The 27,741-nt window shown below is 44.5% G+C and overlaps 1 protein-coding gene across 3 annotated transcripts; it reads right to left on the reverse strand.

Annotated features, from left to right (window-relative positions):
* Positions 1 to 4,926: 4,926 nt before the first annotated feature.
* LOC311492106 (stress-70 protein, mitochondrial-like) lies at positions 4,927 to 26,013 on the reverse strand (the record flags this gene model as incomplete). Of its 3 annotated transcripts, XM_084550264.1 has the most annotated exons (13): positions 5,531 to 5,585; positions 7,125 to 7,227; positions 7,319 to 7,528; positions 7,939 to 8,148; positions 8,644 to 8,736; positions 8,829 to 8,991; positions 9,091 to 9,197; positions 11,325 to 11,398; positions 11,485 to 11,609; positions 11,706 to 11,887; positions 23,844 to 23,931; positions 24,068 to 24,126; positions 25,933 to 26,013. In XM_084550264.1, the coding sequence occupies 12 exons, from the start codon at positions 26,011 to 26,013 to the stop codon at positions 7,126 to 7,128; spliced, it is 1,494 nt and encodes a 497-aa protein (XP_084406390.1). In that variant the 3' UTR covers positions 5,531 to 5,585; position 7,125. The 3 variants fall into 3 exon arrangements, with proteins under 3 accessions (XP_084406391.1, XP_084406390.1, XP_084406392.1); XM_084550265.1 differs by lacking the exons at positions 7,125 to 7,227; positions 25,933 to 26,013 and having other exon boundaries at positions 4,927 to 5,585; positions 24,068 to 24,185; XM_084550266.1 differs by lacking the exons at positions 5,531 to 5,585; positions 23,844 to 23,931; positions 24,068 to 24,126; positions 25,933 to 26,013 and adding an exon at positions 12,060 to 12,373 and having other exon boundaries at positions 6,496 to 7,528.
* Between the last annotated feature and the right edge of the window lie 1,728 nt (positions 26,014 to 27,741).

Below are 27,741 nucleotides of genomic sequence, written 5' to 3' on the forward strand. Positions count from 1 at the left end.
TCAGTCTCTGCTTGAAGTCTCTTGCAAACATCTTGGTCAACAAATGTATTGCTGCTCTGTGTGTCCAGTAATGCATACACCAAGATTTCTGGGCTTTCTTTTCCTTCACAGGACAGCCACACCGGAACAATCATTGAAGTGCGATCACTGTTGTCTACTCTCACACTGTGAGAAGATGCACTTTCTTCTGGTGTCAGAGTTTCCGGTCTCTCCTTCTGAGGACGCTCCTCATGAAGCGGAGTGGGATGGCTTCGTTTGCAGATATTACATGTGGCCCTTTTTCTACAGTCTTTGGCGACATGGCCAACCCTAAGGCAACCATAGCACATCTTGTTGTCTAGGATGAACTTCTTCTTTTCTTCCTGAGACATAGTTGTGAATTTTTCACATTTATAGATGAAGTGCTTTTCTTTACAGCAGGGACACTCTAATTGCCTTTTGCTCTCTGCATTTTTAGAGCCTTTGTCTCCGTCTGATACACTGGAGTCTTTGTCTTGTTGGTCAGTGTGTTTTGTTTTCTGAGACACCTTTGCTGATGTCATCAGAGTGCTGACTTTGAGACGCTTCTTTTCTCTTCCTGAGATTTCATCTCCACCTTTTAGTGCATGAAGGGAGGAGATTGGATTGCACGCTATGCGTGCCTCTTCTGCTATGAAGTCTGAGAACGCCTTGAAACCTGGATATGGCTTCTCTTCATCTAGTGTTTTAGTGACATGGCGATTCCAGCGGGTTGTTGCCCAGTCAGGAAGTTTCTGTAGTAACTTCTGATTTTCTTCACAGTCATCTAGAACCCTCAGACCTTGCACGTGGGGCATCGCATTTTTGCAGGAGACGAGGAAATCACTAAACTCCCTTAGTTTAAGAGACTCCTTCGGACCAATCTTTGGCCAGCTGCTTAGTTTTCCCCTGAAAGCTCTCTGGATTATGAAGGAGTGGCCATAGCGTTTGTTCAGGGCATCCCATGCCTGTGTGTAGGCTTCCTCGTCACTTCTGTAGAATGTTCCTTCTAGCACACTAAGTGCTTCTCCATCTATGTATTTCTTCAAGTAATACAGTCTATGTGCTGGGTCTGTACAGCTTGTTTCAATCAATGCTTTAAAGCAGCTGCTCCATTCAGTGAACTTCAGTGGGTCTCCTTTGAACACAAAAGGCTCTGGTGCTGGGAGTCTAGTCGTTGCCAGGGTTTCCTTTAACACTTGAGCCAGTGAGACCTCATTTGCTCCTGGATCTGGCTTACTTACAGTGCGAGGAGGGAATGAGATGTTTGGGGGAACTTGGATGCATGGAGCACTGTTTTGTTGCACTGGAAGCTTACTTTGAGGTTGAGTGATTATTACTTCATCATTCTCTATTTCAGTGTTCCATTTTGATTCTTCTTCAGCATACACATTGTATTCAGCCTCCATGGCTTCGATGTCCCTCTGAGCTTCCAGCATTTTTATTCTCTCTTGCTGGGCAAGCAACTCCTCCTCTGCTCTGTTCTGTTGCTGGACAAGCAGCTTCTTCTGTTCTGCGATTTCTTCTTCTCTTTTTGTTTCAGCTCTTTTTGACGCCAAGCGTGCTGCTAATTCCGCTCTCTTTAGAGACATCTGACTTCCAAGCTGACTACTCTGTTCAGCTCTTGACACAGTCGATCCATAGACAGATCTGGCATCCTCTCTTTTGAGTAACTGGCGGAGTGTTTCTTTTTCAGCTACTGCATCAAACTCCTTGACACCAGCTTCAGTGTGACGCCTATTCAGGACTGCAGTCATTTCAGAGGTAACTGAGGTGCAGCTATCCATTTTCCTTCTTGTATCTTGTGATGGAGTGGTCGTTACACGTAGACTCTCATATAATTGTTTTAGTTCTGACTCATATTTCTCTAGAGTTGTGATCATGTCACTTAACTCCTCTCTAGCACACTCATTTTTAAGCTTAGATCTGCTATACTGGACCTCTGCCTTGAAGTTTACATACGTAGACATAAACTTTCTTTCCTTTTTTGCTATTTCTTCCCTTTGAAATGCAAGCATTTTTTCTGTGGGGTGTTTCACCCTTTCACTTCGCCTCAGCTCTTGCTCAACATTACTTGCTGGCTCTGACTCTGTAAGCCTTACATTCTTTATTCCAAGCTCTACATGAATCTCACCTATGCGGTCTTCTATCTTTTTGATTTCTGTATCTTCCATTTCTGATTCTAACTTCTGTTCTAATTGTGCCTTCTCTTCTTCTAAAATCTTGATTTCACGCTCTATTGCATCTCTCACTGCTTTATGTGGTTCCATATTTGCTTTGCTATTTTGCTATTTCCTGTTTGAAACCAAACTATTGAAATCCAAGAATGAAAGGCTACTATAGAATCGTAATGGATATACACATCAAGTATCAAACCAAATTACACATTTCCTATAAACATGTTATCTGAAAGCAAATTCGGTTTTACAAACACATCCATGCAGAAAACGTACTGTTTCAAACTTAAACGATACATCTGACCTGGCATCCCATGGCAAAGTACTGTTGCTGAATTGTCCAGAGCATCATACTGCTACCTTGTGACCGCTTTCGGAACCGCGGCGCTGTCCCTTTGATTCCATCATGCAGGCGGATATTTCTCAATTGAGTTTTTAATCAACAGTTCTGGCCTATTATGTCTTCTTAGGAACACTTCTTTACTTGCCCACGGCGTACATTTGCCCACGATGACGATAACTCACTTGCCCGCGAAGATACCTCTTCAACTGATGACGACCACTCAATCAATATTGCCGACGGCGACTCTTCGTGGCTAGCTTTCACTCGCCACTCTTGTGGCTACGTTTTTCACTGTAACTGCTCCCAAAGGTTTTCTTCTAGCTCAGACAGACTTGACGAGTCAACCACTGTTCAACAGTTTATTATCACGCACTGTAGATGAACATCGTTTTTTGGTGAAAAACTGTAACAGAAATAATATACGTATAAAAATGTGTTACATGTCAAATAAACCAATACACATTACAAATACACATGGTCACACATACCGTTTCGCCTTCTGAACCGGAATTCAGGAGAAGTTAGGAGAATGTGCCTACATTGCATCCTATGGACCATAAACAGGAAGTAATGAGCAACTCTTGCTCTCGGCTTCCTTCTCAACCTAACTGTGTGATCCTGATCACCTGACTTTTCTACACCACATTCAATGCAACTTTTAAATGAACAGCAGGGGGCGCAATTAACCAAATTAAATGTGAAACTTCACGGCATATTACACCTGTAGTCATATTACAATCATGAAATGTAGAAAGGTAAATTATTCATTTATTAATATAATCATGAACTTAAATCCAAGACAGTTACACTAAGCAAAATGCACACAACAAAAAGTGACGTTTAAGATCTTTTATTAACTAAAGAGGCTAAATCCAAAAATTAAGTGAAAAAACTTGCAATATATTGCTCCCTCACGAGTCTGCCATTAGTGTTGTCTGGGAAGATGGGAGCATTTTCCCAGTCAACATCAACAGCCACTCGGGGGGCCTGCAATGTTATGCAGTACTACACATGCAGCCATAACGTCACAGGCCGTGTCCGGGGGAACCCTCAGGTAGTGCAGGCACTGAAACCGAGATTTCAGAAGGCCGAATGTCATCTCGATTCGAGCCCTTGTTTTATTGTGTGCATGGTTGTAGGCCTGCTGTGGTGGGGTTTGGGGGTCCACAAGGGGAGTCAAGAGGAATGACTCGCAGGCGTATCCTTCGTCTCCCAGCAGCACACCAGAGAATTCGCCTGACAATACAAGATATCATTGAGAAAACACAGCAGAGTTACACACACACACACACACACACACACACACAATGTCAAAGGTGCTTACAGTACAAATAAAAAAAAAAATAAATGTGTGGCTTACCTTGTAAATTGGACTCGCCCAAAAGACTCTGGAGTTGTGCACTGAGCCAGGCCACTTTGCCTCTAAATTGCTCACAAGGCAGTCAGCATCACAGATCATCTGAAATGTTAAGTTGTAACGTATTAAGGTCATTAAATGCACAGAATTAATTTCTGTAGGCCATAACCACAAATCACTCTTACCTGAACATTGGTGTTGTGGAAGGATTTCCTGTTGATGTAATCTCCCTCATGTTCTCCTGAGGGGCGTTTGATCCTTACATGTGTGCAATCCACTGCACCAATGACGTTAGGGAAAGCTGTAACAAAGAATAGTGAGTATCCAACTGTGACTGATCAAATTAGAAACTAATGGTTGCACATTGAAATTGAGGTTACCTGCAATCTTGTAAAACTCCTCCTTGATGTAGAGGGGTCTTCTGTGGCCAGGGAAGGTGATGAATATGTTGCTAAATGATTTCAGCGCCAGACAAACACGTCTTATTGTGCGGCAAGTGGTTCCTTAATTGAGGTTCTTCTGCATCCCCAACAGGATAAAGGAAGCTCCCACTTGCAAACCATCTCAGTGTAACACAGACCATCTGTGGTACAGTGAGAGCATGGCTTCACGCAGTCTGGTGCTGTATTTTTGGACCCAGCAGCCTACATAAATATCTTAGTCCATCACCTGAGAATCTGTATCTTTCAATGAGATAGTCATCTCCAAAGGCCAAAGGGTCTGACCTGTCCCGGAAGACTCTTTCACGCCTAAATGCCATATTGCCCCTGTCACAGATTTCACTGAAAACACCTTTGCAACTTCATCAGCTGTGTTTTGTAATCTCAATTACTGCAATAAAACATATTTATGAAAACCTCTGACAGCAATTTGACAAGCAGTCATGGCAATATAACACTTGGCCTGAGTAATAATACTACCACTTGAATCAATATAAAAAGACTATTGCAATTACAAACAGCCAACAGATTTAAATGAAATGAGAAATGACTACATATATATATATGTAATATTTTAATACAGGATAATTAAAATGATGCAACATACTTAGAAAGACCATAGACATGCTGTAAAACACATTAATTCCTCACAGGATTGACGGTGGAAATACAGGTGGATCACCAGGATTAATCTTAGCCTGGCTGTTAGCCTGGTCTGGAGCAGGCTAGCTTCAGAGAATAAATCACCATAGTAACTTGGCCGGGTTAAGTCTGAGCTGCTTTCATGCAACCGACTTGAGGCTAAATTCAGCCAGGATAACCAACATATCCCGGCTTAATCCCTCATCTTGGTTTTGTGCAATACCCCTCTGACCTCCAAATTCACTAGATCCCAAACTGATCAAGTATCTGCGGGATGATCCACAGCCTCCCCGCCTGGATAGAGGAGTGCAAGCAGCACGCTTTGGGCACGGAGGTACCCCGGATCCTAGTGAGAAACAAGTGTGACCTCCAGGACTCCGTCCAAGTGGGCACGGACATGGCGTAACAGTTCGCGGACGCCCACTCCATGCCGCTGTTCGAGACGTCCGCAAAGAACCCGAACAGCCAAGGAGACGGAAACTATGGAAACAGTGACCACGTCGAGGCTATTTTTATGACGGTAGCCCACAAGCTGAAGTCTCAGAAGCCCCTGGTGCTCAGCCAGCCGCCCGAAGCAGGGGAAGGGATGACAGGGCGGACGCAGGCAGGAGCTGGAGCTGCAGCAGCTGCTGAGAGAAGGAAAACGCAAGGAAGAAAGGAAGGAGACAAATTCAGCCTGTTGTTCCGCGGGGCTGATAGAGGTGAAGACAGGAGCAGCAAAGGGAAGCGTGGAAGTCAAAAAAGACAAAGCGGATCTAACAAAAATGGCTTCATGATCAGAAAAACAAAGGGACTACTGCCTCCAGTCGGAGAGGATACATCTTTTCACTGCTTGTGCTTAACTTTACGATGATTTTAAATGGTTATGGGTACTATTTATATTGTTTCAGAGAATGTGGCCAAAATTCAGATATCGAAAATATTTCTTCTAAGGACAATTAAAGTCCCGAGGCTAGCCGAAGCAAACTTGAAGGGGGTGGACAAAAAAGCACAACGCTCTATAGCAGAGTTGCATATGTGACTTTTTCATTTGGGGTTTGGGTTAAAACTGTGAAAACGGATTTATGTCTGAAGGTGATATTTTGTCTGGCCCCATCTGCCTTTACATCCAGCTCTGATTAAAGACGGCCTGTGGAGTTTTTTACTTTAAACTGAGTGATATTTACATTTTTTTTCTCCTTCAAACCACATCTGCAAGATTTAAAAAGCCGCATCGTTCACGCTCTTGCACCTACATTTGCTGACCCATTGTTAAACGTATTAGATAGTTAACATCAGGGCTTGTTTGCAGTACTGCGTAACCTACGCGCCGTAACCTACGTACGTAGCCTACGCCGGTGCGAGCCATTTATACTTGTGCACTCGTCAGTCTGGCTCACTCTGTAAGAACACCACCCAAACACTAGTTGGCGCTGTGTCTTTTTTTCCCCAGTTGGATTAATTTTTGTTTAATTTTTGAAACTTTCACCGAAGACGAGTCGCATCTACAAACCCCCTCAGTTAACCTTTCCTCGACGTGTTCCATCTTTATTGATCCAAAACAATCAATTCAAAAATTGCGGAGCTAGAGAAGCAGCCGGGAAATACTAAAGCGCAAACACGCTGCTACCAAGCAGACCAATCACAGCTCTTGCGGTCTGAGTCGCTGGGGCGCGTAGTTAGATTTCTGGGGAGGTGCACGTCAGGCTACGGCGCTATGGGTCCGAAGTTGACGCAAAAGTCTAAACCGCAGAGAAAAAGTGTGGAGATTTAATTTAAAAGCAATGGCGTCCACTATTGATCAAAAACTCCACAGGGTGCCTTTAAAGCTGAACGCTATAAAATCACTAACTGAAAAACTGCTTTTTATATACATCTTGAGGGTAACCGTTTTATTTTGATGTTTTATTTTGATGTTCTGGAACAGTTATGACATATCAAGCACAAATCAACAAATCAGCTGATTAGAAGAAAGCAACTATGGTTAAAAAAACAAAAAAGGGAAAAGGCCTCAACTCTGGTATAGTAGTCTAGGCTTGTTCGGCCTGGTAGAGAGGCTGATTGGGGGCCCTCTGGGGTCCTACTGACCCCCTTTTCCCTCCAGCTCTGTGAATTGAGTTATTATGCCGGTGTTGACATGAGCAGGGAATTTCAAAGCAGGACCCAACTTCTTTAAAAGCTTTTCTTACATCACTCAGCAACAGTTAGTTTTGCTAGAGCTGAAAAGGGGAGCAACCAAGGCGACGTGGTCATCTCCACCTGAGTCTGACCATCAGCCGCTGTGGAGAACACCTGGAGGGAACGGCGACAACGTGGAGCTGTAGGTTATTGGTGCGCTTGACGTAATGAAGCCAAACGTTACTGCAGCGCTGCTTTTAAGTACCTGGCTCTTCTTGGTGGGAATCGTCGTGTACCAGTTGATGAGTTCGCCTCCGATATCCAGCCACAGTGACACTTCGTCCAAGAGCAGCACGTCCGTGACATCGCCAGCCAGAACGCCACCCTGGATGGCTGCTCCTATGGCGACGGCCTCATCGGGGTTGACCGACTTGCTGGGGGCGCGGCCGAACAGGTCCTGGACCGTCTGCTGGACCTGGCGAGACGAAACGAGTGCGTTACTCGTGTGTTTGTGTACAAACGGCCGCTATGTACAGTCTCATGCTGAGGAAGAATCTCAACTCGTGAAGATCTCCTGGTCGTTTTGGTTTTTATCAGAGCAAAGCAGTAATCGATGTCACCCATAAAATAATTTTCCAAATTTAGAGGCCTTTAAAGTTTAGTATGCAAGTACACAAAGTACAAATTTAGCAGAAAAATGGAATCCACATTGCAGCACCACTTTGGACCAGCAGATGTCACTGTTTAGCAGCAGTGAGCTCCTCACCTGGACACTTGTGGATCTAAATCTAGTAAATACATAAATATGACTACACTTTCACCAAGTATTAGAATTGCAATTGACTGGCTGGACTTTCTTGGGGTTATTCTTTAAACGGGTAATACCTTGGGCATGCGGGACATGCCTCCCACCAGCAGCACCTCTCCTATGTCTCCCTTGGACACCTCGGCGTCCTGCATGGCCTTCTGACAGGGAGCCACAGTGCGGCTGATCAGGTCGGCCACGATGCCTTCAAACTGAGACCGGGTCAGCTTCATGTTGAGATGTTTGGGACCGGAGGCATCCATGGTAAGGTAGGGGAGGTTGATATCAGTCTGGGAGGGAGAAAGAGAGGGAGGAGGAGGGAAAAATACACCAAGATTACATCACATCATCTGGCATGCGTTTTAACAGATGATATTTCTTTGCCCAGATGTTTGTATGACCCTGTACTAGGACCGTCCTGCAGAATCAGAATCAGGACAGTCCACTCTCACTGGGTTGCGTCCTGCAGCAGCTCAGCAGCAGCAGAAACTAAAACAGAATCTGCTGCAGTGAAGCACGACTCAGGAGCTTCCTCTACCAGCACTGTAACACTGAGCCAGACACAAAACACTCTGGGCAGCTGACTGAGAGTTGGACTACAGTTAAGAATAAAGATTATCTAGGACAGAGATGTGTTAAGAGAAAGAGTTAAGAGGCCGACTGCCAAAAAGCTTAAAGATATTTAATTAAAAGTTGCTTTGTCTCTGAACCGGCACCGTTGCACATATTTAATCTAATTAGTACAACTACAAACTCATCTGCTTCAATGTCGATAAAAGCTTTACCTGCAGTGAAGACGACAGCTCACACTTGGCCTTCTCAGCAGCTTCTCTGACTCTTTGAAGAGCCATGTTGTCCTTCATCAGATCAACACCAGACTATAAAACAAAACGGGAACCAAACAATGCACATGAAAAACCAAGACGACAAAGACAAACCAGAGGTGAGGACAAAGCCAAACACTGCCTACCTCTCTCTTGAACTCCTTCACAATGTGTCTGAGGAGGTGCTGGTCAAAGTCCTCTCCTCCCAGGAAAGTGTCACCGTTGGTGGACTTCACCTCAAAGACTCCCTCCTGGATCTCCAGGACCGAGATATCGAACGTACCTCCGCCCAGATCGTACACAGCGATACTGGTAACACACAGACACAAGGAGTTGTAGTAAAGGTGAAGTACTGACAAACGTTTTCCTGACAGAACTTCACCGATGATGGTGTTCCCTTCTACTCACATCTTATCCTGGGTTTTGTCCAGGCCGTAGGCCAGAGCGGCAGCCGTCGGCTCATTGATCACACGCAGGACGTTCAGACCGGCGATCTGTCCTGCGTCTTTCGTGGCCTGGGAATCAAGGAGACACCAAGATTTGTTATTTTTGTATTTGTTGACCTTCTCGTCAACTTCTGCCCCGTTTGGCCAGATGGACCATGTGCTGTTTATCTTGTATGTCATTCCCCATGACCTGTACTTTGCTGTAGTTTGTTGGGGGAGCAGCACCAGCAAAAAAAGGACATCAGTAGGACTGACAAATTGATCTGAACGGTGGCGAGTCAGAGATGTTTGTGTCAGTGAGGGACATGAGGACACTGGACAAACTGCTCTCCATCATGGACAACTGATCACACCCACTACGCTAGACAATAGAGGGACAGTGGAGCTCATTCTCCAACAGACTGATTCAGCTCCACTCCCACAGTGAACGCTACGGGACGTCATTCATACAACTACTCTATCCAGCTGTACAACTACTCACCTTTCTGTAACACATAACTCCACATTATTCATGTTAATGCACATTAATGCACCTTATTAATCCTTCTTATGTATATAAATATACATCTATTATCTCTAGTATGTACTTTATTTGCTTATACTATTTTATTTTACTAGATTTTTACTTATTTCATTAGATTTTTATTTTATTTTTTACTTGTGGTTCTCAAGAAAGAGAGACCTTGTGGATGAATAAAGTCTAAGTCTCTGTATAACTGTCTCCATAAAGTGAAGCCTTAAAAAACAAAAAACATGTTTTGTCCGACTGCCTATTTCTCAAACTGTCTATGCACACTGACAGATTTATTAAAGGGGGAATGGGATTTAATATAATGTTAAACTAACAGTGCAGGTTCACTTGGAAACAAACGAGTCTAGAGAAATATTTCAAGGCAGACAGAAGTTTTTCCAAGGTTGCATCAAGATTTCTGAACAGAACCGTCTCACAGACTTTACTGGCCAGTCTAAGGAGTAGCTTTAGTAACAGACTCATTCTACCCAAATGCACCACAGAACGCCACAGGAGGTCATTCCTGCCTGTGGCCATCAAACTTTCTAACTCCTCCCTGAGTGTTGGTCACTCTTAACACTTTTAATTTATTTGCAATCTCTTACCTCTGTATATCGTGAATAGTTGTGCAATATTGTTTCTTTTACTTTAAATGCATCTTACTTTATATATTAATTACTATTTTTTTTTTTTTTTTATTCTATTGTATTTGCTCTGTCACCTAGCAACACTGTCACTTTATGGGAGCAACAGCAACAAAACAATTTCCTTGAAGGATTAATAAAGCATTCTGATTCTGATTAGCCTGACAGACAGAAGCAGGACACGGTTGACTTTTACAACTTGCTCAATAACAATTACAGCACATTGGTGTTCGTCAACTACCATTTTTTCCTGTGACTAAGACGAGACGTTGTCTTACGTGACAAGTCAATGATCTCAGGCAGTTGGTGGTAGCCTAACAAAACCAGTGTGGCTAGAAATTAAGTGGAGAAAAAAAAATAATATAATCCTTTATTTGTCCCACAGTGGGGATCACCCTGCTATTTATGCAGCCTCTTTCACAGTATGTGAGGTAACTGTGAAGTTAAATAAGTCTCATCTAAGCACTTTTCAAGTTGCTGTTTTCCGCTACATGAAGTTATTTCCCTCTGCTGACTTTTTACTGACACACATTTAAACTGTGTAGAGTGTATAATGGATTAGCATTTAGAAAGTTTATAAATGTAGTTTCTGGATCCAACCTTATACGTTTGTAAGGACAGTACAGCAGGCTAATGACCAACACTGGAAAGTGGTATGTAGAATTGCTCAAGTGCTAAGACTGCATTTTCACACATGTTATGACGAGTGAAATAGCTGTGAAATTTATGTTGTTAGTTGCAGCCTGACTGAATGTAATAATTAAAAGTTAAACACCCCGATCAGAACCAATCATTCTTATGTAAATCTTATTTCCCAATACAGAAATGAATCAATTATAATAAATATTGTTTAAAACTCCTCTAATTACCTAGTATTTTGGATAAAATACCCCGTTTCCTGCACATAATCGTATTTCCCTTCAATAAAATATTCTTTATAATCTTGAGTACTCGACAAACGCCCATCTTTTAAAGCTGTCCATAGCGGAGAGCTGAGGTAAATGTTTTGACGCCTTGCCTTCAAACAAAGTGTGTGTGTACCTGTCTCTGAGAGTCATTGAAGTAGGCTGGCACGGTGATGACGGCATTCTTCACTTTAGTTCCCAGGTAGTTCTCTGCAACACAAAACAGCAAATCGTTAATAAAATGATTGCTCACATGTGGAAGACTTTTTATTTTGTGAAAGCAGTTGGAGTCGTACCTGCAGTCTCCTTCATCTTTATGAGAACAAAGGCTCCAGCCTGGCTAGGAGAGTACATCTTCCCATGAGCCTCAACCCAGGCATCACCGTTAGACGCACGTACAATCTTATACGGGACGTTCTTCCTGTTTATGAAAAGAAACGAAAGTTAAAGTATTTGCAGTGTATAAGCAGACAATAATGCCAAATGTTTCTGACATCATGACGATAGATGCACTTACAAGTCCTTCTGGACCTCTGCGTCATCGTAGCGACGTCCGATGAGTCTCTTTGTGGCGTACAGCGTGTTCTGAGGGTTGGTGACAGCCTGGCATTTGGCGGGCATGCCCACCAGACGCTCGCCCTCTGCGGTGAAGGCAGCGACTGAAGGAGTCGTCCTGGCTCCCTCTGCGTTCTCCAGCACCTGGACATGAGAAAATTTAACCCGCTGTTAATTTAACCTAACTAATGTACTGTTATACCAACATGAGTGACAGTTTGTCCTGTGTTGTGTGATTTACTGACTGTCTACTGACAGAATTTAATAATCTCAGCACTAAAATACAAACAAAGATCAGTCATAACATTATGACCACCTTCCTACTATTGTGTAGGTCTCCCTTGTGCCTCCAAAACAGTTGAATGGACACGGACCTTCTGAGGGTGTCCTGTGATGTCTAGTAACAGGATGCTGTTAGTGGGGGCCTTTGAGGGGAGGGGCCTCTGTGGATCATCCCACAGATACTTGATCAGTTTGGGATCTAGTGAATTTAGAGGCCAGATCAACACCTTGTGCTGTTCTTCATGTTTTGTTTTTTTTTAGTTGTTCCTAAATCGTTTGTGGCTGCTGCCATCAAGGAGTGTCATTGCTATGGGGTGGGGGTGTCTGTTCTGGTCTAGGTGGGTGCTACATGTCTAAGTAACATCCACATGAATGAATGCCAGGTCCAAAAGTTTCCCAGGAGAACACCGAGTTGTCACAAGATGGTCAATGTTATTTACTTCTCCTGTCTGGTCATAATGTTATGCTTAATCAGTGTTGTAGGAGCTGTAGTCTTAGTTGTAAATTTAATTTGCTAATTAAGAGTAAATTTATTTGATTAACTGAAGTGTTTGTTTTGTTTAGATTCAATTTTTGATGATACTCTTTGTTAATTTGTTTAGGATATTTGCATAGTTTAAAATTTTGGTATTTGGGTAACTGTGGGCACCTGAGTTTATTTAAGGAACTAGGCACCTTGAGGACCAGCATGCACCTGGGTGGGCCTATGGTTTTTTACCAGCGCAAGGAGGAAGCAGCCACGATTTTCTTTGTTCTTTTGTTTGTTTTATTATTTTTGAAATAAATCAACACCAAACGCAAGATCTGGTATGGACATTCACCTTCTTTTTGCCTGCGTTAAACCACATTCCCATGGTGCATCAGTGGCCCTTTGATTATGTTTGATTTAAAGTTTATTTTGTTTTTTATGGACAAATGGCCACTACAACAAGTAAAAAACCCGCCCCTGGACACAAAGGAAGGATTCTACATCATTGGACAGATTGGATCTTCTTGGATTATGGATTGATGTTCAGCATGGATTGATTTATTCAACACTTTTTGTAATATCATCGCCATCAGCGGGACACTGCCTGAGGCTCAGATGAACAGAGGTGCTCAGCCTTCTCACGAGAAACTGGTATGTAATGCTATTGCTGTATTGGACAACAGCCAAACGAGTGGAGTTTGAAAGTCAGTATTTCATATCAAGTTGGAAAAGTTTGAACGACGCCGAATTGCGGCACGTCATCATTACGAACACTTTACGCATAGCTGTCAGCGGCTTCCAGTCATAAAACTACTCGACCTCAGTGTGTGGTGTTGTGTGTGATGAACTGGATCTGATCAGTCAACAATCAAATAATTTTGCTACTTTTTGCTATTTTTATCTGCACGTTTGATCGCTGCACAAGCAGCTTTGGAAGAATCAACATGTCCGATGATACGGCGAAAGAGACTGAAACATTGCCAACTAAAAGGAATATTACACTGACTTCTAAAGGATTGTGCTTCTACATTAAAATGAGCCAGGAAAAACGGAGTGTAAAATGCAAACAAGCAAAAAAGTCAATGGACAAAATCACTGCGTTAATGGAATCAAATGAAAACGTCAATTCAGTGAATTCTGAGCTTGCAAATCTTATCCAGTGTTGTCAAGACGCAAATGAGCTGCATGAATCTTTAATAAACTTACCTTTGCCAGAGGATGAAATTAAAAGACAATGTGAACATTTCGAGGCAAAGATGGTAAAGTTGAATGATTTCACTGAAACGGTAAAACAGTGGCTTTCCAAACTGGGTCATCCATATGTGTATCAAAATACTGCATCTCATGATCATCAAGGTGTCACTGATGAAATAAATCCTGACGATAGCGCTTCTAATGTGTCAAGTGTAAAGGCAAGCTCTGTAAAATCACACTCCCAGTTATCACGGACCTCCTCGACCGCATCAGCGCGTATTAAAGCCGAGGCCGAAAAGGCAGCTCTGATGCAGCGCGTTGCTGCGCTAAAAAGGAAACATTTAATTGAAGCAAAAGAGGAAAAGCTAAGGAAAGAAAAGGAACAACTGGAACTTGAAACTGAACTGGCTGCAACAAATGCAAAACTTAATGTTCTGGAGATTAATTCATCTGCGTGTGGCTCAAAACGATCAGACGGGATGAACTCTTATTTTGAAAGGAACATTTCTCAAGCATCAAATGTACTGAATCCCGATGCTGACATGTTTGTACCACTACCTCTGAATAAAAAGGTGAATGTTACTGATGTGCCTGTAATATCTCAACCACAAGTTGTTAGGCCTAAACAAAGCAAAGAAACACAAAGGGATGAAATGTTTTTGGATGTTGGTGAACCAGTTCAATTTGCATCTGCTGCTGATCAAACCCAAGGAGGACTGGTAAACCCTCAATATCATGCTCTGACAAATGGCTCTCAGGATGAGATTGTCAACATTATGCAGAGACAAAATGACATCACTGCTCTGCTGGTTCAACAAAATCTAAGCTCTGTCCTTCCATCAAGAAATATTCCTGTGTTCGATGGAGATCCTCTTCACTACAAGTCTTTCATCAGAGCTTTTGAAAATGGAGTGGAGGAGAAAACATCTAATTGGAGTGACCGTTTACATTTTCTTGAACAATACACCAGGGGAGAACCAAGGAACTTAGTGCACAGTTGTCAACACTTACCCTCAGAGCTGGGATACAACAAGGCCAAAATTCTTCTTGCAGAGCATTTTGGAAATGAATACAAAATTTCAAGTGCTTATATGGAAAGAATTCTTAACTGGACACCTGTTAAAAGTGAGGATGTTAAAGCATTACAGTCATTCTCTCTATTTCTGCGAGGATGCTCAAATTTAACAGAGCAAATGACACAAATGAAAGAACTGGACTTACCCTCTAACATGAGAAGCATCATCATGAAACTTCCTTACAAGCTAAGGGAAAGATGGAGGAATGTTGCTTGTGATCTTCTTGAGAAAAATGGTCGGAGAGCACTGTTTGTTGATCTTGTTACTTTTATTGAAAAGCAAGTCAAAATTGCCTCAGATCCGCTTTTTGGCAACATTCAAGACTCACTATCCACCAAATCCAAATCTTCCAAGACAAGCCATTTCATACAAAGAAAGAAGGAAAGCAGTTTTGCTACTAATGTCACCACAATGAAGGAAGGAGACATGATTCTATGTACAGGAAATAAAATCAAGCCCTCCTCAATTCACAGTTGTTTGTTTTGTTCACAAAGTAGTCACTCGTTGGATAACTGCTCTCAGTTTAGAATGAAATTACATCGGGATAAGATCAATTTCATCAAGGAAAAAGGAATATGTTTTGGTTGCCTGAAAGTAGGCCACATGAGCAAAGACTGTAGGAGTCGTTTGGATTGCAATGTGTGTAACCAAAAGCACCCAGGAATCCTTCATATCGAGCGTCAGGATAAAGGCACATCCTCCAAACAATCACAACAGACTGTGAGCCTTCCAAGTGTTTCTACTGTAATGACACAGACCTGTGGCCATATTGGGGCCGGTGCTGAAGATGATTCTATCTTTTCTGTTGTTGCAGTTAAAGTTAAGAGCCACAAGAGTAACACAATTGTACAGACATATGCTTTTCTGGACCCAGGAAGCTCAGGAACATTCTGCACAGAGAGCCTGGCAAGAAAATTAAATATGAGTGGCAAAAGAACAAGTTTTTTGATGAGGACAATGGGGCAAAAGAAAATTGTAAATGCTCATATTCTGTCAGGCCTTGAGGTGTCTGGTGTGGACATGAATGATTTCATCCAGTTACCTGATGTTTTAACACAGAGATCTATGCCTGTCTCGTCACTTAATATTCCCCGACAAGAGGATCTTTTTCAGTGGTCTTACCTAAAGGATGTAAAGGTCCATGACATTGATGCGGATGTAGACCTCCTAATTGGAACTAATGCCCCCAAAGTAATGGAGCCTTGGGAGGTAATAAACAGCCAGGATGAAGGACCCTATGCAGTAAGAACCAGGGTCGGTTGGGTCATTAACGGTCCACTTCGTGGCACAAGCAGCAGGAGTAAGAAAGGCTGCCCTGTTGTAACAGCCAACCGAATCTCTGTTGAGCATCTTCAGGACATGTTGGTTCAACAATATAACCACGATTTTCATGAAAGATCAGCTGAGGAACAAACTGAAATGTCCAGAGAAGATGTCAAGTTCATGAATGTTGTAAGCAGCACAGCAGAAATGATTGAAGGTCATTACTGTATTGACTTACCTTTCCGACAGGAGGACTGTGTGCTGCCAAACAATCGCTGTGTTGCAGAACAGCGCCTCCAAAGCTTGAAAAGAAAATTTGACAGGAACAGCACATTTAAGGAGGAATACACAACATTCTTAAAGGACATGATTGCTCAAGGATATGCTGAAGTGGTGCCTGCTGACCAACTAAAACAAAGTGATGGAAAAGTGTGGTATATTCCCCATCATGGAGTCTATCATCCCAGAAAAGGCAAGCTGAGAGTTGTTTTTGACTGTGGAGCAACATATAAAGGGACATCACTGAACTGCCAACTCTTGCAGGGACCTGATCTGACCAACACTCTCATTGGAGTCCTTATTCGATTTAGGCAAGAACCTATAGCAGTAATGGCAGACATCAAAGCCATGTTTCACCAAGTGCGTGTCCCAGATAAACACATCGATTTTCTCCGCTTCCTCTGGTGGCCAGATGGTGATACTGCACAGCCTCCACAGGAACATCGCATGAGAGTTCATCTGTTTGGTGCTGTATCTTCACCAAGTTGTGCAAATTATGCTCTGAGGAGAACAGCAGAAGACAATGCACATCATTTCCCACTTGAAGTGATCAATACAGTGAAACATAATTTTTATGTGGACGATTGCCTGAAAGCCATGGCTTCAAAGGAAGAAGCTGTACAGATGATCAAGGATTTGACTGCTGTCTGTGCAAGAGGAGGATTTACTCTTTCAAAATGGATTAGCAACAACCGCACAGTGCTGCTGTCAGTCACAGAGGAAAGGAGAGCAAATACAATGATGGAGCTGGATTTGGATGCAGACCAATTTCCAACAGAGCGAGCACTTGGACTACAGTGGTGCATTGGAACGGACATGTTTCAGTTCAGAACAACAGTTCGAGAACAACCACAGACCAGAAGAGGCATTCTTTCAGTGGTCAGCTCTCTTTATGACCCTTTGGGATTTTTGGCCCCATTCAGTATGCCAGCCAAATTGTTGTTGCAGGAGCTCTGTAGGAGAAACTTAAAGTGGGATGAGGTCATTCCCTATGCCTTATCTAAGCAATGGTCTGAATGGCTCCAGGATCTTCAAAAAATGGATGAGTTCAAAGTGGAACGCTGTATTAAACCTAGAGACTTTGGAGCCCCAGTTTCAGCACAGCTTCACCACTTTTCTGATGCCAGTCAAGTTGGATATGGAACGGTATCTTACTTAAGACTGGAAAAGGATCATAAGATACACGTAGCATTTCTCTTGGGAAAGGCTAGGGTCGCTCCTCTCAAGCAGACTACAATCCCAAGATTGGAACTCACAGCTGCAGTTCTTGCTGTTCGAGTTGATAAAATGCTGAGGAAGGAATTGCAACTTATGCTGGAGAAATCAGTTTTCTGGACAGACAGCACAACGGTACTTAAATACATCGCAAATGAGACCAAACGATTTCACACTTTTGTGGCAAACAGAACTTCTGTCATCAGAGAAGCTTCAGATATTGAGCAGTGGAGATATGTGTGTTCGAAAGAGAATCCAGCGGATGAAGCATCAAGAGGAATGAAAGCTCAGGATTTCCTGACAGGCAGGAGATGGTTGAATGGACCTGAGTTTCTCTCCAAATCAGAGGAGGAATGGCCTAATCTGAAAGGGGATTGTGATGTAGTTTCTGATGATGACCCAGAGGTCAAAAGGGACATGACAGTGAATGCTATTGTCAAGGACGTGGAAAAGGCCACCAGCCAGCTGATCAATTATTTTTCATCCTGGATTAAGTTAAGAACATCTGTGGCTTGGTTTTTAAAAATCAAAGCAGCTTTCATGACACTGGCGCAGAAGAGGAAGGAGTTTAGTGCTTCTGCAGGCCTTAATCAAGAACAAGTGGACAGGAAAGTTCAAAACTTTAAAGTCACACTCAAAGGACAAAGTCTGATTCCCGAAGATCTTGTAAATGCAGAAGAGTCCATCATTCTGTATGTACAAAGGCACAAGTTCGAAGCTGAAATCGCCTCACTAAAGAGTGGATTTAAAACTATCTCCAAAGAAAGCACACTGTACAAACTGGATCCAGTGCTGGATGATGGAATCCTCAGAGTTGGTGGTCGGTTGAGTAAAGCAGCATTGCCAGCAGAATCTAAACATCCGGTGATTCTTTCTAAAGACATGTATGTATCCACACTCATTTTGCGCCATATTCATAATCAACTAGGGCATGCAGGGAGGAATCATATGTTGTCCAGGTTACGACAAAAATACTGGATCACTAACGCAAACTCTGCTGCCAGAAAGGTAATATCTGACTGTATTGTGTGCAGACGCAACAGGGGAAAGCTGATTGAGCAGAAGATGGCGGACTTACCTGAAGAGAGGGTGTTGCCTGAAAAGGCTCCTTTCACAAATGTGGGAGTTGATTATTTTGGCCCCATTGATGTTAAAAGAGGTAGAAGTCTTCTTAAAAGATATGGAGTGCTATTTACATGTCTAACTAGTCGTGCTGTACATCTGGAAGTGGCTTATACACTGGATACAGACTCGTGTATAAATGCAATTCGGAGGTTTATCTGTAGACGAGGTCCAGTCTCAGCTATCAGATCGGATAACGGCACAAATTTTGTTGGAGCCAATCGGGAGCTGAAGGAAAGTCTGGCTGCTCTGAATCATAGCAAAATTCAAAGGGCTTTTGTTCAGGATGGCATAAAATGGAGCTTTAACACACCTGCAGCTTCCCATCAAGGTGGTGTTTGGGAACGTCTGATTCGTTCAGTGAAAAGTGTTCTCACCTCAGTACTGAAACAACAAACTCTGGATGATGAAGGGCTCCAGACCGTCTTCTGTGAGGTTGAGGCAGTACTAAACGACAGACCCATCACAAAAGTCTCAGATGATCCAGATGACTTAGAAGCTCTCACACCAAATCATATTTTAATGTTGAAAGGAAAACCAATCATGCCACCAGGACTGTTTGACCGAAATGATCTATATATAAGGAAAAGGTGGAAGCAAGCACAGTATATTGCCGAGCTGTTTTGGAAGAGATGGATTTCTGAGTATCTACCCATGATGCAGGAGAGACAAAAATGGACAAGGCCAAGGAAAAGCCTCACTCCTGGAGATGTTGTTCTTGTCGCAGATGCGTCAGCTCCAAGAGGATCTTGGATCATGGGGAAGGTTTTGGACATCAGACCAGATGCAAAGGGCCTGGTACGCACTGTGCGTCTTCAAACAAGGACCAGTATTCTGGAGAGACCTGTGACGAAGCTCTGCCTACTACTGGAAGCAGCAGTCTAACATCATGACTCTCTCTTTCTCTACCTCTATTCTTTCTTTCTTTTTCTCCAATTAACCTGTGTTTTATTTTGCAGATTCATCAAGAAAAGAGTTTATTTGGGGCTGACAGATAGAATAGGTCTGTTTCATAGTTGTAGTTGCAGAAGTAGCTCCTTATTTATATATAACTGTAATTGTGATATTATGCACAATTAGGGGCCGGAGTGTAGGAGCTGTAGTCTTAGTTGTAAATTTAATTTGCTAATTAAGAGTAAATTTATTTGATTAACTGAAGTGTTTGTTTTGTTTAGATTCAATTTTTGATGATACTCTTTGTTAATTTGTTTAGGATATTTGCATAGTTTAAAATTTTGGTATTTGGGTAACTGTGGGCACCTGAGTTTATTTAAGGAACTAGGCACCTTGAGGACCAGCATGCACCTGGGTGGGCCTATGGTTTTTTACCAGCGCAAGGAGGAAGCAGCCACGATTTTCTTTGTTCTTTTGTTTGTTTTATTATTTTTGAAATAAATCAACACCAAACGCAAGATCTGGTATGGACATTCACCTTCTTTTTGCCTGCGTTAAACCACATTCCCATGGTGCATCAGTGGCCCTTTGATTATGTTTGATTTAAAGTTTATTTTGTTTTTTATGGACAAATGGCCACTACAAGTGTATATAGATTCAGTATAGATATCTCGTCTCGTCTTCTCCCGCTTATCCGGGTCCGGGTCACGGGGGCAGCAGCTTCAGCAGGGAAACCCAGACAGCCCTCTCCCCAGCCACTTCAGCCAGCTCCTCCGGAGGAACCCCCAGGCGTTCCCAGGCCAGACGAGAGATATAATCCCTCCATCGTGTCCTAGGTCGGCCCCGAGGTCTCCTTCCGGTGGGACATGCCCGAAACACCTCTCCAGGGAGGCGTCCGGGAGGCATCCTTACCAGATGCCCTAGCCATCTCAACTGGCTCCTCTCGACGTGGAGGAGCAGCGGCTCTACTCTGAGCTCCTCCCGTATGTCCGAGCTCCTTACCCTATCTCTAAGGCTGAGCCCGGCCACCCTGCGAAGAAAACTCATTTCGGCCGCTTGTATTCGCGATCTTATTCTTTCGGTCATTACCCAAAGTTCATGACCATAGGTGAGGATTGGGACGTAGATCGACCGGTAAATTGAGAGCTTCGCCTTTCGGCTTAGCTCTCTCTTCACCACGACAGACCGGTTAAGCATCCGCATCACTGCAGATGCCGCCCCGATCCGCCTGTCAATCTCCCGCTCCCTCCTACCCTCACTCGTGAACAAGACCCCGAGATACTTGAACTCCTCCACTTGAGGCAGGACCTCCTCCCCGACCCGGAGTAGGCAGTCCACCCTTTTCCGACTGAGGACCATGGCCTCAGACTTGGAGGTGCTGATCTTCATCCCAGCCGCTTCACACTCGGCTGCGAACTGCCCCAGCAAGAGCTGAAGGTCGCTGTTCGATGAAGCTAAGAGGACCACGTCATCTGCAAACAGCAGAGACGAGATTCTCCGCCCACCGAACCCGATACCCTCCCCCACCCGGCTACGCCTAGAAATTCTGTCCATAAAAACTATGAACAGAACCGGTGACAAAGGGCAGCCCTGGCGGAGTCCAACCCTCACTGGGAACAGGTCCGACTTACTACCGGCTACACGGACCAAACTCACACTCCTTTGGTACAGGGACTGAATGGCCCTTAGTAAGGAGCCATCCACCCCATACTCCCGGAGCACCCCCCACAGGATGCTCCTGGGGACACGGTCGTAAGCCTTCTCCAGATCCACAAAACACATGTGGACTGGTTGGGCAAACTCCCATCTCCCCTCCAGCACCCTAGTGAGGGTGAAGAGCTGGTCCATGGTTCCACGTCCGGGACGAAAACCGCATTGTTCCTCCTCGATCTGAGGTTCAACAATCGACCGGACCCTCTTTTCCAGCACCCTGGCGTAGACTTTGCCGGGGAGGCTGAGGAGTGTGATCCCCCTATAGTTGGAACACATCCTCTGGTCCCCCTTTTTAAAAATGGGGACCACCACCCCGGCCTGCCACTCCAGGGGTACTGCCCCCGATGTCCACGCAATGTTGCAGAGACGTGTCAGCCAAGACAGCCCTACAACATCCAGAGCCTTGAGGTACCCGGGGCGGATCTCATCCTCTCCCGGAGCTCCACCGCCGCGGAGTTGTTTCACTACCTCGGCGACTTCTGCCCCAGAAATTGGACCACCCAACCCCAGGCCCTCCGGCTCTGTTTCCTCTATGGAATACGTGTTGGTGGGATTGAGGAGCTCCTCAAAGTATTCCTTCCACCGCCGGACAATATCCCCAGTTGATGTCAGCAGCTCACCACCCACACTGAAAACAGTGTGGGCGTGTTGCCGCCTACCACCCCTGAGGCGCCGGACGGTTTGCCAGAACCTCTTTGGAGCCGATCGATAGTCTTCTTCCATAGCCTCACCGAACTCCTCCCACGCCCGAGTTTTTGCCTCAGCGACTGCCCTTGCCGCGGATCGCCTGGCCATCCGGTACCGGTCTGCTGCTTCAGGAGACCCACAGACCAACCATGCCCTGTAGGCCTCCTTCTTCAGCCTGACGGCTCCCTTCACCTCCGGTGTCCACCAGCAGGTTCGGGGGTTACCGCCGCGACCAGCACCAGCGACCCTGCGACCGCAACTTGAAACAGCCGCCTCAACAATGGCGGAGCGGAACATGGCCCATTCGGACTCAATGTCCCCCACCACCCCCGGGACGCGGTTGAAGCTCTGCCGGAGGTGGGAGTTGAAGACCATCCTGACAGGTTCCTCCACCAGGCGTTCCCAGCAGACCCTCACTACTCGTTTGGGCCTACCAGGTCTGCGAGGCGTCTTCCCCTGCCATCTGATCCAACTCACCACCAGGTGGTGATCAGTTGACAGCTCTGCTCCTCTCTTTACCCGAGTGTCCAGAACATACGGTCGCAGGTCAGATGATACGACTATAAAGTCAATCATCGACCTACGACCTAGGCCGTCATGGTGCCAAGAGCACCGATGAACAACCTTATGTTCGAACATGGTGTTAGTTATGGACAAACTGCGACTCGCGCAGAAGTCCAATAACTGAACACCGCTCGGGTTCAGATCAGGCAGGCCGTTCCTCCCAATCACGCCCCTCCAGGTCACGCTGTCGTTGCCCACATGAGCGTTGAAGTCTCCCAGCAGGACAATGGAGTCCCCAGTCGGGGCACCATCCAGTGTCCGTCCCAGGGCCTCCAAAAAGGGTGGGTACTCTGAACTGCTGTTCGGCGCATATGCGCAGACAACAGTCAGGACCCGTTCCCCCACCCGAAGGCGTAGGGAAGCAACCCTTTCGTCCATCTGGGAGAACCCCAACGTACAGGCAGATAGTCCAGGGGCAAGCAAAATGCCCACCCCGGCCTTCCGCCTCTCACCCGGAGCAACTCCAGCAAAGAAGAGAGTCCAACCCCTCTCAAGGACTTGGGTTCCAGATCCGACGCTATGTGTCGAGGTGAGGCCGACTATATCTAGTCGATAGCGCTCCACCTCTTCCACAAGCTCCGGCTCCTTCCCCGCCAGAGAGGTGACATTCCATGTCCCAAAAGCCAGCTTCCGTAACCGAGGATCAGACCGCCAAGGCCCCCGCCTTGGTCTGCTGCCCAATCCACAAAGCACCGGACCCTCCATGATCCTCCTGCGGGTGGTGGGCCTACAGGGAGGCGAGTCCATGTCACCAGTTCGGGCTGGGCCCGGCCGGACCCCATGGATAAAGGCCCGGCCACCAGGCGCTCGCCCACGAGCCCCAACCCCAGGCCTGGCTCCAGGGTGGGGCCCCGGTAGCCCTCCGGGCCGGGTACACTTTCTCTTGCTCTTATTCTTCATCAAGGGTCTTCTGAACCGTTCTTAGTCTGGCCCTTCGCCTAAGACCAATCTGCCTTGGGAGACCCTACCAGGGGCAAATTGCCCCGGACAGCATAGCTCCTAGGGTCATTAGGACACTCAAACTCCTCCACCACGATAAGGTGACGGTTCAAGGAGGAGTATAGATATATATATATACATAACTGAGACAGTAGAGTGATGTTATCGTTTTGTGAAAAATGGTCTTTATGTTGAACTGAATCATCTGTTAGTTTGTCTGCATCTAGTTGACAATCTGACGTACAGCTACTTGTAAAAGGGCCATATCTTAAAAACGACCACCAGTCATCATGGCACTCAAAGTTCAACATTCATCTTTCCCTTTAGATATGCTGGGTAGAGACCTCAATTGATTACTTAACCCCGTGTCACTGACATGGGAGGTGTGTGTGCTCATCCTCACCTTGGCCTGTTTCCCCTCCATGACAGCAACACATGAGTTGGTGGTTCCCAGGTCAATGCCAATGACGGCACCCTTGACGGCTTCAGACCTGCAACACACACACACACACACACAACAATACAATTTAGATTTTACTAGAAGGTTTATAACAATCGACAGCAATTAATTATGTTTACTTGAAAGGTTGATATACATGTTTTGTATTTATATCTGTTAATACTCACGCATAGTCCCTCCTGGACAGGGCTCTGAGAGCATCTGGCTGGAAGCCGGTCCAGCATGCCTATGAACACATAACAACAATGACACAGCTGTTAGTCAATGCAGAATGGATGCACTGTGGTGGGATCGTTTCAAATATTAGTGATGAAGCAACAGCAGCCAACATCCTACTTCCCTACGCCTCACAACAAAGACCTCTGACTAGGAAATTAAGAAATCTAAGAACAGAGACTTGAATATTGCCACAGACAGACATATATTACAGGAAATCAAATTTAATTGAAACAGAAAAGGCAGAAAAACATGTAGATGTGAGTGCGTTTATAAAATAAAACTTGGGAGCACCATGTGATAAGTGTTGCAGCATGTTGGGGGTGGGGACACCTCACTGAAGGTCACAGATCCACAGCCTTGGATCCAGTTGAAGACCATCTCATAACACATTTACTGAGTTAAATAATTAGATTAAGAGCAAACTGAGATTTTTTTCCTCCTTCATTTGAATTAGACACCTCTGCCAGGTTCACAGGACGTCCATTGTGAGCTGGGACGCGTTAGCTTAGCCGCACACACCTGTAATTACGCAGCAGAGCTAACGCGAACTTGAGCTAGGGTGGCCATACGTCCGGATTTCGGCCGGACAGTCCGGAATTTAAACGCCTTGTCCGGCGTCCGGCGCAGCCTCAAGCCGGACGCTTATTTGTCCTTCTTTCTGGAGTTGCACCTGATCGCAACGCTGCATATCGTACAATAGAGAGCCGAAGTCCCGCCCCCTCTACTTCCGGGTTATGGGACCTATCTTTCGAAAAAATATGAACGGCAGTCTATGGATGAAAGATAAATTATTTTCTGGTCCCGATCGACTTGTGCCTTGGATTATACATATGTTGTTTTTCAGAATAAAAAATGATTTTACATGTCAAGAATGTCACAGTTTGTCGCAAGATAGTTAAGTAAAACGCTATGGAAAATACGTAATTAAACGAACTACAAGTCCCGCATGCTGGCGCGTACAGAACCGACCAAAACTCCCTTCGTGTAACTACAGCTCTCGACATGACCCGATTTATAATGATTTTCACCTCCTTTGATGCTTCTGCCTTCGTCCTGGAAGAAGACGGTAAAGCTCAACAAGGAGACAGCCATAGTTCTCTAGGGATCTCTAGAGAGATGTAGTTCACTAAGCGATCTCATACAAAACCTAATGTTGTTCAGCTTATTTACGTCAAATAATTTATCTCTTGACGTGAAAAATTATCTTTTAAATTCACACACATCATATGTGAAATTCATGCCACAATTCGATCGGGACCAAAAAATAATTATTATCTCTCCATAGACTGCCGTTCATATTTTTTCGAAAGATAGGTCCCATAACCCGGAAGTAGAGGGGGCGGGACTTCGCCTCTCTATGGTGTAAGACTTTCGGTTAAAAAAAAAAAGATTGGTTAAAAATGATTGGTTAAAAGCGGTGTCACTCAATTCTCTGATTTCTCATTGGTTGAAAATGTAAACAAGCCGTCCCCCTGGTCCCATGTGCTAGCTGTGTCACTCATCTCGTTAAATGCCGCAAAGTGTCCTCCTTTTTGGTGTTGTGGAAATGGCCACCCTAACTTGAGCTGTCATTAAATTGTCGTGAGGCAATTGTGATATTTTGAATTACAAAACCCTTGCTGTAAATGCGTGGTTTTATAATTTGAACGACACAGAATGGCTCTTAACTGTCAGTACTAGCGGCATGCGACATGGGGTGGCCTCAAGCTAATGCTGTTAGCATGCTAAGCTAGCCGGCTAGCTGTCAAATCCTACAAAAACGTCCTACGCCGGGTTGTGTATATAACTGATATTATAAACATTTGAAACATACCTTCTTAATCAAAGATGACACGTTTCTTGCGCAGGTCCCTGTAGGAAGAGTCCTTAAAACACTTCTGGCGACACTCAACATTTTTGACAACTAACGCTAACAGGCTAACTAGATATAATATAAAAAAAAAGCTTTAAGTGACAAAGCACGATCCGCGAAATGTTGAAGAGCGAAGTGTGTCCTGGTCAAAAAACCCTGGAGCTAAGAGCTGGAGAGACTGCTTGTCTTTGAGCTGCAGTGGGCAAAGAAACTTCGAAGCTTCTTCTGGAATTACCCAACACATGTTGCACCCTAGTATATACAGTCAATGGTTGCACCATGAACCGCCGAAGGACCCCAAATTGTGCTGTACGATTACTGCCTGAATAAATCTCCACTTAAAATGAAATGTTACAGAACCGTGTATGCATTAAATACACTCGGTCCCTTAATAAAAATGCTAAAAATGAAAAATAAGTGTTTTATTTGAAGACTAAATATATTTTTAGCATAGTTTTTTGAGTCTTCCTGATACTGGCCATAATAGGGCAGACCCATGCAGTGGGCATGTGAAGATCATGATGTAACAAGGAATACGATGAGGTTTCACGTGTGTTACATCAGTGATGCTGAATGAACATGCCTTATGTATCAGACATTGTTACTACCGTTTACTTTTTTTTATCTTGTGTATATATAACATATAACCCAAGGAAGATTTGTTTCCATATACACCTCAGGTTTCTGCAACAAGCCAAGGAACAAATGTTGCTTCCAACTTGGAAGAAGTCAGTTTCTTTGCATCCAAAAGGAATGCATGGGCTGGGAACAATGACCTTAGTACACAGTGTTCTGACTTTTCTTGTACAAAAATAGTAAAGAGTTTCTCCTTGTACAAAATAGTAAAGAGTTCCAAAAGTGGGAAAGATTCACAGGTATTCAGTAATACACAGGATAAGATGTTATAATCCCTTGTGCCAAAATCCCAGGCAAAACACATTTAGAGGCCCTGTTCAGCTAAGAGACCCTACCAAACCTATGGTCATATAATATGACAATTAACCTATAATCTACATAAACTAAGTAAAAGCTGCTGGCTTGTAAGCCCATTGAGCAGCATAGTTCAGACATTGTAAAACATTAACTAAACGCTGCTGGCTTGTATGGCCCGCTCAGCAGCTAACCATAGCTACCACGTAACAAGAAGACAACAGCAGTATGCAGCATGTCATTGGGGTTTTCAAGTGGGCACCTCCCTTCACCGATGTTTCGTTAAGTTAGGCCCACGACACCTCGAGAAGGCTTAACAGTGAATTCCAGCGTCCTGGAGTCACCCCCCTCCACACCGCCACTGCACAACCCTGTTTCCCCTCACCATTCGATGTCTATCAACAGCTAATATAGTAACTAATAACCACGTAACAAACAAACAAATCTACCATGATTCGCCCCGTTGATGCGGACTGAACCACGTAACAAACAAACCAATCTACCATGATTCGCCCCGTTGATGCGGACTGAACCACGTAACAAACAAACAAATCTACCGTGATTCGCCCCGTTGATGCGGACTGAACCACGAGCCAAACAAACAAATCAACCGTGATTCGCCCCGTTGATGCGGACTGAACCACGAGCCAAACAAACAAATCTACCGTGATTCGCCCCGTTGATGCGGACTGAACCACGTAACAAACAAGCAAATCTACCGTGATTCGCCCCGTTGCTGCGGGCCGAAAACACGTAACAAACAAATCGCGTAACAAACAAATCGAGGCCTACATGCGGCCTTCCTTACCTTAGCTAGTTCCCCAGCTAGCATGCTTTCTG

The sequence above is a fragment of the Chelon labrosus genome (assembly GCF_963514085.1).
Source record: "Chelon labrosus genome assembly, chromosome: 8".
In the NCBI taxonomy this organism is placed as follows: Eukaryota; Metazoa; Chordata; class Actinopteri; order Mugiliformes; family Mugilidae; genus Chelon; species Chelon labrosus.